This window comes from Atractosteus spatula, chromosome 12, assembly GCF_055471065.1.
Source record: "Atractosteus spatula isolate fAtrSpa1 chromosome 12, fAtrSpa1.hap1, whole genome shotgun sequence".
Lineage (NCBI taxonomy): Eukaryota > Metazoa > Chordata > Actinopteri > Semionotiformes > Lepisosteidae > Atractosteus > Atractosteus spatula.
In genome coordinates, this window is record NC_142717.1 from 20,870,555 (window position 1) to 20,885,451 (window position 14,897).

The following is a 14,897-nucleotide window of genomic DNA, read 5'->3' on the forward strand; positions in this document are numbered from 1 at the left end:
TTCTGCTGTGGGTTTTCTTTTAAGCTTAGTCCTTACAAAACTCAAGACTGCTTCCAGTTTCTAAGGTGCCACTTGATTGTCCATTAAACGTACTGCAGAATAATCAGATGCAGAAGTATTGAAAAGACATAAGAAACTATGTATTTTCACAAATAAATACCTAATATGCTATTTTGATTTAGATTTTTATTTTCAAATAATTTTGAAATAAGCAACACAGTCAGGCAGAGAATGAATAGTCAATAATTAAACAGTAGACTCATAGGAAAGAGACTACCTTTAATATAACAAAATTGCAGTTAGCTTTTTTTAATGTCACTTTATATTGTATGCATTCAGTCTATACGTATAGGAACACCTCAATTAGTGATTCCATATCATTTTAATGTTGTCACTCCCAAAAGAAAGACAAAGCATTACCGAAATTAGAATCTGGTTGGAAGTCTGTAACATGTCTACTTCGGTGAGGAACTACATCTTGGCTCATGAGAACCTAATTTGATTTTCCATTTTAATGCAGGGCATTTCTTTGATTAAATGTGACTAATGGAAATCTGTCATGTCTGATTTTTTGAAAATGTTATTCAAGCTGATGTTTGTTAAAGTTTTTTTCTTCATTTCTTTACTTAGACATGCAATATGTATAAAAGCTCAAATTTATACTTATAGGCGAGACCTTAGGGGATGGAAAACTGTAGAGATCTCCAAAATCATTCACAGTAAAACTACAGCACAATGTAACAGATGAGAAACATATGACAAAATAGGAACAGACAGAGAATGAAAAAGTCTGACAAAGCTATGCTTTTCTTAGTAACCTATATGACTACGCTGACAAAAAGTGGTGAGATGGACAAACCCGAGTATGGTAGGATGAGAGTGGTTTGGCGTGCTTTAGGCTGCTGTAGTTTCTTTGGTCATGGTAAAATCCAGCCTGTGAAATGGATGGACACATTACAGACATTCAAATAGGCCACAGGACAAACAGAGTCACAAAAAAACGGAAATACACTGTGAATATAGCTACAAAGTTAAGCATTCTCCTAATACACATTATTGAACTGCTGTACATGGTGAATCCTACATGGGTCACATTTGTAAAGACCTGTGATGTTGTAAGAAGGTTAGTCAATTTTGGCAAAAGGCTTCCTACAATCAGATGGAAACTCTAGCATGTCCAGGTTATCTATCATGGAGAAAGAACTCTGCTTATCATCCCTCTTCAATCTGGACCATATCCTGTGGTACAAATCAACCGCTATCTGCTTTTTCCTAAGTAGTTATTGGCTCAGTTTTAATTGGACTTGGGGATATCATCACTGGAAGGCATAAAATTAAATTAGGAAACTTTCAGTCATAAGCACTGTATCATCTTTGTACATCCATTTATATCTTTCCAACTTAAAATTACTTTATTAGTTACACTAATAAACTGTGGGCCACTCAGTCGTTTTTTTTAAAACATTGCTTGAGGTAACCAAACTACAGATCATGGGTTAAAAGTGCCACCTGGCTAACTCAAGTATAGCTCGTGGTGACGTGCTGGGAACAAAGGGCAGGCATTAAGAAACAAGAGTTTAAAGTGTTCAGAAAGAATCATACTGTGAAAGCATCAATATCTCTTTTCCAGCCTATATAATAAATATATATATATATATGCTGTACGTGTCATTCATAAGAAATATTAAATATGAGGAACAGGTGTACTGTACTTGAACATATAAAAATACTATCAGAGCATAAATGCTAGGTATAGCTTTTGAAATAAGTGTACAGTCTTTACTAAAATGTAGATTTCTTATTTAGATCAGTGTATCTATAAGTCACTTATTTAACATTAAATTAATAAAAGTGTAATTTACAAACACTATAATTTATTTTTATAAAAACAATGGTGAGAATTTAAAAAAACTATACTGATATTATCAATAAAAGTCCAATAGCTTTGCAGTGCTCAGCCATATAGATATTTCAACTCTTAGGGTTAGGAAAGTTCACCTGTCATATAATACTGAGTAAGTCTGAAGTGTCTGAGGAAATAATTAAATGCCCTCTACTTATATGAGCAGTATCACAGTATCATTAGTGATCTAGAATATGACTGCCTCCCTGCAGAGACGCAAAAACACTAAACTAACCAACATATCCTTCCTGGAGCTGCTAGATACAGGCGTCTTCTTATGTCCATGAGAATCACTGTATGTAGAGCTCTGTGAGGACAAAGCATCAGAGGGACAGGCTTAGAGATGAACAGTAGAAAGTTTCTCTTGTGTCAACATCTCTGTACTGCATTATTGTTGACTTTAGGTATGTATATTAAATAAACAAGAAGGAGTTTAACAACATTATCTAATGAAACTAGCAATTTTTGTGGTCCCTAACATTCTCTTATTAATGGTTCCTTCATAAGAGAAAAAATAATCTGCTGGTCCAAGATGTTAGTTGTACACAGGTACACATACCTCAGGAGACAAAGCAAAAAAATGGACAAATCTTTGAATTTTAGTTCAATTTTTTTATCTTAAGAATCTCAATTCAGTATTCATATACTGTACTAATTTAGAGATCAATGGTTAAAAACAAGGAATGCATTTTTTAACGATCAATGTTTTGTCAGGCTTTTTTAAAAGACAAATATTTCGTACTTTACACCTTGATTTTGAATTGCAGGTTACTGTTATCTTCAAAAGCTTGTCTGAGCTAGGCAAACCACAAGCATAGACAAGTTCTCTGGATACTGAAAGGTTAACTGTCTGCTGGATGTCATCTCCCATCACAATTACTGTATCTGTGAGCCAAGGAACACACAGCCAACAGTACAATGTTCAATGTACTCCCATCAACTGTCTGTGTCCACACTCAGAAGTCACACAGCCTGGTTCTCAAACTATCACAATATAATTTGGGAATCCTACTCTAAATCACACAAATTCTTTTCAATGGAATTTTGGAAGAAGGTATTATACTGTAATGAGCTTCATCCTTTTAGAGCCTCAGAGCATTTGTTCAGTTTTCAGGGTGAAACTTACAGTGTCTATAAAAAGTATTCACCCCCCTTGGACTTTTTCACATTTTATTGTGTTACAGCATGGAACCATGATGTATTTAACTGAGAATCTTTTGCCACTCATCAACACAAAGTACTCTATAACGTCAAAGTGAAAAAATAAATAAGACATTTGACTAAATAAATTAAAAATATAAAACAGAATAACTGAATGCATAAGTATTCACCCACCCAGAGTTAATACTTGGTAGGACAACCTTTGGCAGCAATTACAGCTGTGAGTCTCATTGGGTAAATCTCTATCAGCATTGCACATCTTGACACTGGAAATTTTGCCCATTCTTCTTGGCAAAATTTCTCAAGCTCCATCAAGTTTGATGGGTCCAATTGTGAACAGCAATTTTTAAGTCATTCCACAGATGCTCAATTGGACTGAGGTCTGGGCTTTGACTGGGCCACTCCATGACATTAACCTTTTTGGTTTTAAGCCACTCCAGTGTGGCTTTTGCTGTATGGTTTGGGTCATTGTCGTGTTGGAAGATTAATCATCTTCCAAGTACCAGTGCTCTTGTGGATTGCAGCACGGATTACAGGATTTTTCTGTACTTAGCTCCATCCATTTACCCTTCTACCTTTATGGGGTTTCGTGTCCCTGCCGCAGAGAAGCATGCCCAAAGCATGATGCTGCCACCACCATGCTTCACTGTAGGGATGGTGTGATGTGCTGTGTTAGGTTTTTCGCTAAAAACAGCACTTAGCATTGAGGCCCAAAAGCTCAATTTTGGTCTCATCAGACCATAGAATCTTCCTCCAAATTGTTGAGTCTCTCACATGCCTTTGGGCAAACTCCAGCTGAGATGTAATAGCCTTTGTTGAAAAAAGCTTGTTTCTTCTTGCCACCCTTCCATACAAGCCAGATTTATGAAGTGTGCGTGCTATCTTCGAGTCAGTTTTGGAGGATGGCCAGTACTGGACACATTCACAGTTGTTCCATATTTTCTCACCTTTTTAATGATGGACTTCACTGTGCTTCAAGGTATATTCAATGCCTTGGAAGTTTTCTTATACCCTTGCCCTGACTGGTATTTTTCAAGAACCTTGTCTCGGGTCTGCTTCGAATGTTCCTTGGTCTTCATGGTGTAGTGCTTCCTTGGAAATGCACTCAGTGGGGAAGCTCCCAGACACAGGTGTGTTTATTCTGAAATCATGTGAAACACCTCAACTGTACACAGGTGGACTCCAGTCAAGTAATTATGTGACTTGGAGAAGAGAACCTCGTTACTTCAGAGGTAATTTAGGTGTGTCAAAGCAAGGGGGTGAATACTTATGCATTCAATTATTTTCTGTTTTTTATTTTTAATTAATTTAGTAAAATGTCTGGATTTATTTTTCCCACTTTGGCATTATAACTTTGTGTTGATGAGTCTCGGTTAAATACGTCATGGTTCCATGGTGTAACAATAAAATGCGAAAAGGGAGGGAAAATACTTTTTATAGGCACTGTAGGTGTCTATATATTGTCAGGACCACTAATTTCTAAATATGATAAATATACATTCTTACACAGCATACACATTTTTACTGGGCATATACAAATTAGAGCAGGTATAGTGCTTGCATACATGAACTAAATTTAGTCAAATTTAGTCAAAGTGTTTTTTTTCTCAGCTGGTAAACAGGGAACAGTTACTGCAATGACTAGGTTTTAGACAAGAAATGTAAGAAAGGCAGTTTTTGCATCTTTACAAAATCTGTTTCCTTTATATATATATACACACACAGACAAACAAGAAGAATTATGTCTTTTTACAGTACATACAGATGATCGTGAGCTTTTTATGGATGACTTGTCCTTAATGTTGTCAGTCTGAAGGCAAAGAAAAGAAAATGTAGATGAAGAGTGATGGAAATAACATTAAATGAGAAGGAAAAAGATTGAAAAAAGGAAGTTAATTTAAATTTAAAAAGTGTGGGCTGCAACACACCCAAACAATTTAAAAGTTATCTGCAAAATTGTCCTGTTCCTTGACACTGTCAAACTACATGACTAAAAAATATGCAATTGAATACAAAAGCTATAAACACATCTAGCTCACATTTTTATAAAAGCAAATTTTAACTTCCATTTTACTACTCTGAGTGCAGTATTTGGTCCCTCCTAATTTTTTAACAAAAAATAAGCAATTTCTTCCTCTGAGATGGCTATGTGAAATCCAAATGCTGAAAGATTTGTGAATTAATTAACTGAAATATTTCAAATAACAAAAGCAAGACCCCAATTAATACTGGATTCTACAATACTTATTCTGTTTCAGTATCCCAAAGGTCAGAGAAAGGTAAATGCACCCTACAATACATTATGCGCTGCACTACAAAAGTGCCTCAAATGGCGACTTCATTCCAGGAAAAAAAATAATTATTTTCCAACACCTTATCCAAGTATCAAGTCCTGTTTCAGTTCTGGATTGTGTCTCCTCTTATCACAGAAGGTTAAACTGTGCACTGCTGATACAGCCTCACCCCACCCCCTTCTGCAGCACACACTACCAATAAACAATTGAAAAGCTGTTACCATTTTGCAGCCAGAAGCTTCAATTACTTCAAACATTATTGATGAAAAAGTGAGGTCTAAGCAATGAAATGTGCCTTACTGGAGAGATAATGACTGGAATCCATCATATCCATGTGGCAAAAAATAAAGTCTTACAACGTGCAGTTCTATCAAATTTGTTTCAAATGTTACCACAACGGTTCCACTCCACAATCGTTTCTGAACCTGTCATTACATTTATATATGGCTTGTGGTTAGCGGCAGCTGTCGCTCAGCCATTCAGGAAGTCAGTGGCTCACACACAAAGCATGCACATCCCCACCCCACACACCACGAGGTCTCTTCTCCGGGAGGTGCTCGCTCGGCTCCTGTGAGAGACCCCAACATCTCGGAGAGAGGAGGACAAGGAAGAAGACGGCTTCAAAAATGAAAATACAGATGTCAGTTAAATATGCCTGATATTTTTACACTTATTCATGTTCATTCAGAATATTGAGAAGAGAGACCGTGTACAGTCGGGGACTCAAAGGAATGTTCTAGTCCGTTAGGCAAACAGAATGGATGAGATCCATAGATGACTTACAGTAGCTACTAGCAACCATGTTAGATGGATGGGCTAAATGACATCCTCTCATTTGTAAAAGATCCATGTTAAATAAAACAATAACAATACAGACTATACTGGAGAAATGCCCTGAATCTGTCCAGTACCAGACAAACCTCAAAGCTCAGGATTAGTAATTAGATACTGCCTACAAAACAAATTTATTCTATATATACCACAGATTTGCAACAGAATAAGCAAAACAGGCATTACTGTTCCTTTTATGCAATATAAATAACATAGTATAATAATTACTTGCAGAGATTATATCTTGTATAGTGTAGGAACAAGTAATAGTTTTATTCCATGCTGAAAAGAGTAGAGAAAAAACACAACGTTTTGGCTGTGAAGCCTTCTTCAGGTGTCTTCAGGTACCCACTTTATGTACAGTGTAGGCCTAATTTAAAACAGAAGCATGAACTTTAATCTTAATTTCACTATGACTTTATGAAGAGCTGCAACTGAATATGACTTGAACTAATAAATTTACAGAAAATGCTTCTTTAACGAGAGTACTACCTATTACAGCTTTTTATACCACTTTTGATGACTTGGTTTGGAAACACGTGTCAGCAGTTTTCTGCAGAAACCAAAACATATAGAGTACAAGATGGACTCTCCCATAGTTTCAAATGTTACTAATACGTATAAACACAAACATTGTGCACCATATTTTCTATTTTCACCTAAAATAAATAGCTAACTATTTTATGTTATTGTAAATTGCATTTTATCACAACATAGTTATATTATAAGGTATTTGTATTAGCTAACCTGGTCTCATTAAACAGTTACTTTTTAACACCACAAAGCATTGCAGAGCACTGCATTTTATTCCGGAAGATAAATAAAAAGGGAAAGCTTCTAAATTAAGCTGTTATCAGACAATACCAAGATCCTGACCATAAATTAATGTTTGCTGATTACACTAAGCATTTTTGATATACCTTTTCAAATTCACCTCTAATTTGCAAAAAACAAATATCTTTAAACGCAATTAAAAATGTAATCTACAAAGACCATGATACTATTACAGACAGGCATTTTAGAAAGGTACCGAAAATGTTCTAAGCTCACTGATAATATTGAACTACTGTATTGTGTTTAACTGTCCTCTAGGAAGAGTATTACTTTGATCTTAAAATACCCAAACAATATTAACACAGTACAGTATTGATACAGTAGGTGTTTACTTACTAGTTTTAATGAAGTAATTGGGATATGCCTGAGGGAGGTTTTACCGTTATGATTTTTTGGGGTTTATCTGGTCTAGCACATGTCAAAATTTGGTTACGAAACATCCATCAGGATTACTACTTCATATTATTAAACTACCACGCTGGGAGTCAAGCAATTCAGAGGAATTTCACAAAATTTTACAGCATTCAGTTGGGTGTTGTGCATTCGCTTCACGTCACTGTCATTCTCCTGCATCAGCCATACAAGGACAGGACTCGTGCTATGAGCGTTAGACTAGTCCTCTGTGTCCGGGCTGTAGAACAGAACAGGGGTCTCGTTTATCATCTCAAATCCTATGCTACTGGTTCAGCTGCACAGCAAAGAACTAACATCCTAATTGCCATTGGCTTTGCATTTAATGTTCTTGTTACTTTAAATGCCTCAGCAACTAAATTACTGTGATTACACATAACTAAGGGCTCAGCAGGGAGCAGGCAGCTTTTTGAGTATCATCCAAAACAACCCAGGAGAGTGTACAGCAAGAAACAAAAAATATGTGATTTTGTTACAAAAAGTAATTGTTCTAAAGCTGGACGAAGTGCTATAGCCTGAAGAGAAAACACATGCATATAATCTAGATTACAATGGACACGAGACATTAAAACGTGGGCTCTCCACAGGATACTGTACAAACCCTGTAACTGCCAACACTACGGACTGACATCACATCATCGTTGAGTCCCTGAATGAAAGAAAAAGGACAAGTGAAAACAGAAACTGTAAGAAGTAGACAAAGAAGGGAGAAATAATGAAAGAGAGAAGAGAAAGAGATGGAGGTACAAACCCGGTGATGATGTCCACTCGATCTGTGACCATATTTAGCTTTTTCTGTGTCTTCCTGAGAGGAAAAGGAGTGTTGAAATGCAGCAACTCCAGTATATATAAAGTAGGAATCAGAATTACAGATAGTGAAACAAGACATGCAAATCTGCTTTTAAATGACAGCAATAAGGCATAAGACCATACACTCTCACTGCTCTTCATTACAGCCACAGCTCTTCAGAGGCAAAAAATACTTCTATACAGAAACATTCTCTTTATTAAATCATTCACTGTTTAATATGAACATTTTGCACCATAGTTTTTTGGAAGAGTGCAAGTTAATAATTAAATACAATGAGAACACATTTACAAAATTGACATGGAAATACTATAGCAAAAAGACAATTTTACTTATGCACTTTTAAAGAAAAATTTAAGAGTTTGGCCAATATGACTATGTCTGGCCCAACAGGCAGCTGATGGATTACTAACAGGGGCCAGTGGATTTTTGTTTTCACAGACCTTATCACAACTCCAGCCACAGCTATAATAACCCACCATGGACAAATCCAAACATTGAGGTCTCTAACAGCACAGATTCAAATGAGAAAATCAGAATGTGAAAAGTTTAGAGCTGTGCTGAGGACAGACGTTTTAGGGCTGATGGGTTATCCAGTAAATGCAAATATATTGTAAAAATTCAATCAGGATAGTAAAATGCACCCGGATGTATTTAAATATAGGCTTGTATTAACTGTTTCTTTCAGGGAATTATCAATATATCTGCATAATAACTACATAATGTCTAATAGTGCAGAGCACTGTTAAAATATTAGTTCAATAGATTTAATCTTAAAATATATACTGAAATTCATTAGGTAGTCTGGAGATAAAGATCAGGACTGATACATGATTATTCTTGCCTGCAAATGCAAATGTTAAAACATTAAAGAATTTTAATACTTTTTGGGAAACATTTCACATTATAGTCAATATAAGTCTATTTTTCTTGTTATTATGACTAAATAGATTTCTGTAAAGTCTTATTTAGTATATGTTCATTTAACAAAAATAATATATATTGGCAAATAACATCAAAGAAACTCTATGGCTGATAAATACTGAACTTGTTTTGCATCTGCTGCACCTGGTCTTATGTTTGCAAAGCCTACCATTGTATGCAAAACAGATGTAGTGCAATACTGCTTAGCAAACTTAAGCCTAAGGAAATACTGTTTGGCTCTCATTCCTACCTCCATTTAACTGTATTTTTCAAGCCTTACTTTCTAGGGAAAAAACACTTTCTGATGTCCAAAAAATTCCCTTTAGCTATTTCTTTTTGGAAGTAATTTTCTCATTCCCACTTCCTGTAGCTCAATTTCAATTCTACATATTAGAATTCGAGATTTCAATTTTGGATAATTCTAAAACTAGATAGGAACAGGGAAGAAGCAATATGTCCAAAGACCCTTTCTGTTTCACATCCATAAGGGTCGCTCTTTCCTTTTTCATATCATAAAAATCCAGAATACCTTCTTCACTTTATAAATTGGGCCTGTATGGCTTCTTAACAAATGTTAATGGTTGTATGGATTTATTATCTCATGCAATTATATTCTCTTTACTATCAATAATATCCAAGGCAGACATGCTTACATTATGTTCTGTGTGATTCACTCTGATCAAGTAATCAAAACTAAAATATAAAATATACAAGTAAAGCTCATACTGTAGTTTTTCCAAATTTGCTGTTCATTTTAGAGGGTAGATGCTAAAGAGCACTAAAAGCAACTCTGAACACACAGTGTATTAGTAAGTGACACGCTTCATGCATGTTTGCATTGACACACTCTTTCTCCTACCATCCACTGATGGATTTGTCCCCATTTTCTATCTGAAGAATGGCGAGAATGCTACACAACAGAGAAAGAAAGAGGAATAATGGAAAAAAAACAATTAAATATTCTGAATATTCTGAAGAAGCCAGTGATTATAAAAAGAAATGGAAGCTTTTTAAGTTACACAGAATGCTAGTATTTTTCATCTACTATCAATCATATATTCCAGAAAAACTGATATTATGCCAATGTTAAAGTTTATCATACAGGAAACATCCCTCAGGATGCAGGCTTTCTATTTCAAAATACTAATGTGTCAGTTTCCTTAAAATAATACACATTACATTCTCAAGCAGAATAATCATTTTACACTTTCTTCAATTCAGTACTTAAGATACACAACTATTTTTTAGAGGAGACTATAAAAATGATCACTATAACTTAGACACCCACTCGTTTATTACTTAGGCATTGAAGTGGGACATGTATATATCTCACTTATCCAGCACTTAAGCACATTGTGAGAGGTGTTGATGGGGTCTGTAAATTTAGCCTCAAACAAAAGTTACACTAAGATGCCATACAGCTGACTTGCTTTAGCAGCCCCAGTGGCTTAACGCTAGATAATAAAAGACAGGAATGACACCCACAAACAGGACAAAGCAGACCAATGTCTGCTGCATATCAAAGGACAGAACCTAGAGCAAGACAGAGTAGGACAGAAGTAATTACATATCAAAGAACAGGACAAGCACTCAGATTGTGAAACAAACTTTCTTCTGACTGTATATAAGAGCTGGGAAACCCTTGCAGTTTGTCTGTTCTGTGGGGCAGACCCAGCGTGCGTTGTCGAACTTATTGAGCTCAATAAAACTGAATCTACACAAGACTGTGTCCTGCTCCTCTGATGAAGAATTTCCCACAACAGGCATTTTATAAAGTGAAACATATAATCAAAAGGTTTTCTAAGATACATGGAAGCAATACCTTTTGATTTAAAGGTACTGCATACCAGGCCTATTTATTCAGATCAATTTCATGTCTAATAATTCCAATTATTAGACATGAAATGTATGCAAGTATAACGTTTGTGGTGTATATACAGTACAATATACTGTAAGTAAAGGAGAACAGAAATGAGTACTTGTGGTTGAACCCACACTTTGACAAAGCCTTCTTAAAGATCTGCACCTTGACAAAGTAAACCAACCACAAAATTCTCTTATCAACATCCACAAGATTTTATTTAAACGAGCAAGAACAGTTTTTCTTGTCAATACACAACCTTTTAGATTGGAATCAACAGTCATTAAGCCATCTATATTCCATATCCAAATATTTTTCTGAAGTAAGCTAACTTTACTAACTTTACAAGATGCCTGTATTATTCACTTTGTGCTACCTGCTTAATGAAACATAAAAGATAAAATTACCTACAATTCAAGTGGAGTATGTTGAGATTTACCTGTTTTAACCTGCAAATACATACATTCACCAAACTTAGTAATGTAAAAGGCAATTGTATGAATGGATTTCTCCAAGATGGGAACAATCAATTTATTACCACTGTCAAAAGTCATTTTTTAACCCTGGACCACCATCACTACAAAGACAACTCATGTTACAGAACAAAAACAGACTAACCACAACACCTACATTAAGAGTTTTGTCTTACATTTTAATTAAGAAACTACAAAATCTGCAATATAAAAACGAACACACTCTTCCCTCATTAAATGAGTTCTTTACTTAAAACAACTCGCAAAATGAGTGATACATTCAAATACCTATTTTTGTTATACGAGTTAACTTCCGCCACTAATATGAGCTCCAAGTGTGTAGCTCATTCTTCCACTTATTTTTTCTCTCCTCTCAGCTGTTTTATTGACTATCGTAACAGAAATTGTACTATAATTGTTATTGTATTATATTTGTTATGGTGTATTCTGAATGCATAATTTGTAAAAAATAATATTGATTCAAGAATTTTAACATTTTATACAAACAAATTTTTCATTATAATAATAGACACTATGAATGCACAGTATCGTATATGTATACTGTAAGTACATAAACTCAATTGGTTTACAGTACCTTATAGCCAGTTACGAGCACTTGAAATGAATCAGAGATCTTTACATATATTTAAATGTGAACTATGTCCTCGCTTTTGTGATTTTTCGCCTATGAACACACATTTTGGAAAGAATTATGCACATATAGCAAAGAATGAGTGTATTTACCTTTAACAAAAGCACTAAATACATCATGCCAAAACTTGCTTGGTTTTTGTCTGCTATGAAATATGACAGCTGATAGCAGACAACGCTCACTGGAGCTATGGTGATCACAGAAAGTCAGGAAAGTAGTACTGAGTTCTGCAGTACTAAGATAATTTCTAAGACTCCATAGTCAACATCAGAGATGATTAAACTTGGGAGTCTAAAAGATGCTCGATTCCTTCAGGCAGACATATTTTATCTTCTCTTTAAAATACTCATAGAAACACGTAGCTGCCATATACTAAATAAAAAAAAACAATAGGTGGCATAACTACAAATCTGACAAGCAAAAGAATGTCCTCCATTAAAATTCTTAAAATGTGTAATGTCCAACCACATAGCTCCACATTTCGACACTGTACCCTGTAACCTACTTTACTCTGTCAACAGTTTTACAAAATGGCAAGGAGCTGGCATTGAAATGAAATGTCTCTGGCACTCAGCATGATGTAAACTGTAGATTAAGAAACATGCTTTCACAGGCTCCTAAAAATGGGACAATGATTTGAAAAGAGCACTTTCAAAAGTGCCCGTTACCAAGGAGGTTTAAGAATTAAGGTCATTCTGACGTGTACAGTAGCATTCTTTAGCTAAATCCTTGAAGTGCTTAAAACAGATCCAGCTTTTACTTTTGATGCACATGACTGATAAAACCAAGAGCACCTGCAGTACTGGACACAAAACATCACTGAAACTACAAGTAAGATGGCTGGGAAACAGGAAGTTACATAAAGGAACACTTATATCCACTGTAAATAGGAAACAGCCATCTGAACTAGACTCATGACCTTGTAGCAATTACATAAACAAAGACAGATCTGCATAGTGTTTTGTAAAAACTATAATCAAATAAAAAATACACCTATTAGATTCAGCTGAAGAAAGCTTGAAAGCATGAAAGACAAAAAAACCTTCTCACATCAGTTTTCAAAAGGTAGGATCTACTGGTTACCTAACAAGAAATTGAACTTTTCATCAAGTACTGGAAACAGCTTATATTTAGACATGTTCTTAAATTAGACCAGTTTTTGTTCAGTGCCTTGGCTTAACACTGTATACATCAGAGGTTTCTCCCAAAATACCTTCTTACACTTACACTGAAAATGAATAAGTTTCTACCTTAAATTAAACAATAACATCATATACTGATTATTAGGCATGTCATAAACAAAACTGAGTACTTTGAAGAATAAAAAACGCTGAAATTTCTTATCTGTTGAACTGTCATATTTTAATCAAGAAGGTAATTATCTTAACAAGTATTTTAAATGAATAATTAATGTATTATATTTCAACACTCCATAATTGCATCTTGCCTGCACTTGTAAGCCAGCCATGAATTTTAAATTCAAACAGTCTTGTCTTTAAATAAATCATAAATAATAATGTAGAATCTAGTAAGAGAGAAATCCTCAGTACTACATGTAAGTTCCTACAGCAATTGATGGCATTAAAAAGAATGCTTTACCCTTCCCTTGACAAGTTAAAAAAGGTTACAACAATATAATCAAATCTAGCTCAATGCCACCACAAACACTGATTGTAAAGTTCACAATCTATTTTTTCATTCAGTGAGTCCATTTTTTAAAAGTCCAATAAAAAAATTCTCCAGACTGCACGTATTACTGAATATGTTCCATACATAGTTGTTCTTGCTACGTCATCTTTGATAGCATTATGTTCAAGCTTTTCAAAGACTCATTCTTGTTATACTGTAAATAAAATGTTTCTTACCTGCATAGCTTTCCCTCACCCTGAAAATTTGCAACAACAAAAGAAATAACAGTGTCAACTCTATTTTCAAGGTTCCACTTAATATTTATTTCAACAAGTAACCAGTTCTTTGATAGCACTTTTATAGAAATGGATACTGTTAAACATATTCTGCGATTAACTACATTTTATCAGTCTGTATTCAAATTATGCCCTGCAGCTGAATGCAAGATGATTTCTAATAGTTTTTTGTTCTGTAAGTGTGTATGCTGTACTGCCTCTGAATAAAGTGATGTATAAGAGGACAGGGTTGAGTATAATATTGCTCATTCTTTTTTACCACAGTCCCTTGGTTACTAATATTACAGCACTCGTGAACAGAACACCATCCCCCGAGTGAAAAACATTCTCCAAAAATGAGGTTTCATAAAAATACCTCTGTGTGTTTTTTGGAAAACCTACAATAATAATTGATTACAGTAGGTCAAAATACTGTATGTTATGTGTAAATAGTTAACTTTTTGCTAATTTACATAATGCAGGTGAAATAACATTAGTGTCAACAAACAAAAGTGAAGTATGACAACCTCGTCATCCTGTTGTAGTCTTAAAACTACCCAGTCAAAAACACTAAAACGTACAATATATTTAAGCAGTTAAATATTTATATAGAGTATATATATAATAGCCAGCAGCCATGGCAGCCAGCTGAAGCCAGCCACATCACTTTGCAACTCACAACTGGCAGCCCGCTAAAGCTAAGCAGATGTGAGTCTGGTCAGTACCTGGATAAAAGACCTCCTCGGAAAGCTAAGGTTGTTGCTAGAAGATGTGTTAGTGGGGCCAGTAGGGGGAGCTCACCTTGCTGCCTGTGTGGGTCCTACGGCAGCACATGAGGACA

At 35.0% G+C, this 14,897-nt stretch overlaps 1 protein-coding gene across 15 annotated transcripts in view; it reads right to left on the minus strand.

Annotated features, from left to right (window-relative positions):
- The window catches only part of lrrfip2 (leucine rich repeat (in FLII) interacting protein 2), a 72,553-nt gene that overhangs the window by 26,695 nt on the left and 30,961 nt on the right, over positions 1–14,897 (minus strand). For 11 of the 15 annotated variants that reach the window (XM_088928831.1, XM_088928827.1, XM_088928834.1 and 8 more), the window contains exons 4-10: positions 10,026–10,076; positions 8,186–8,239; positions 8,036–8,083; positions 5,890–5,976; positions 4,827–4,874; positions 2,139–2,210; positions 860–934 (exon numbers count right to left, since the gene is read on the minus strand). The exons of 2 other annotated variants lie outside the window; for them this stretch is intronic. In XM_088928831.1, the coding sequence (XP_088784957.1) occupies positions 860–934; positions 2,139–2,210; positions 4,827–4,874; positions 5,890–5,976; positions 8,036–8,083; positions 8,186–8,239; positions 10,026–10,076 (435 nt within the window). Of the gene's footprint in view, positions 1–859; positions 935–2,138; positions 2,211–4,826; positions 4,875–5,889; positions 5,977–8,035; positions 8,084–8,185; positions 8,240–10,025; positions 10,077–14,017; positions 14,038–14,897 lie in introns of all 15 variants that reach the window. 2 more of the 15 variants (XM_088928832.1, XM_088928828.1) reach the window with 2 other exon arrangements.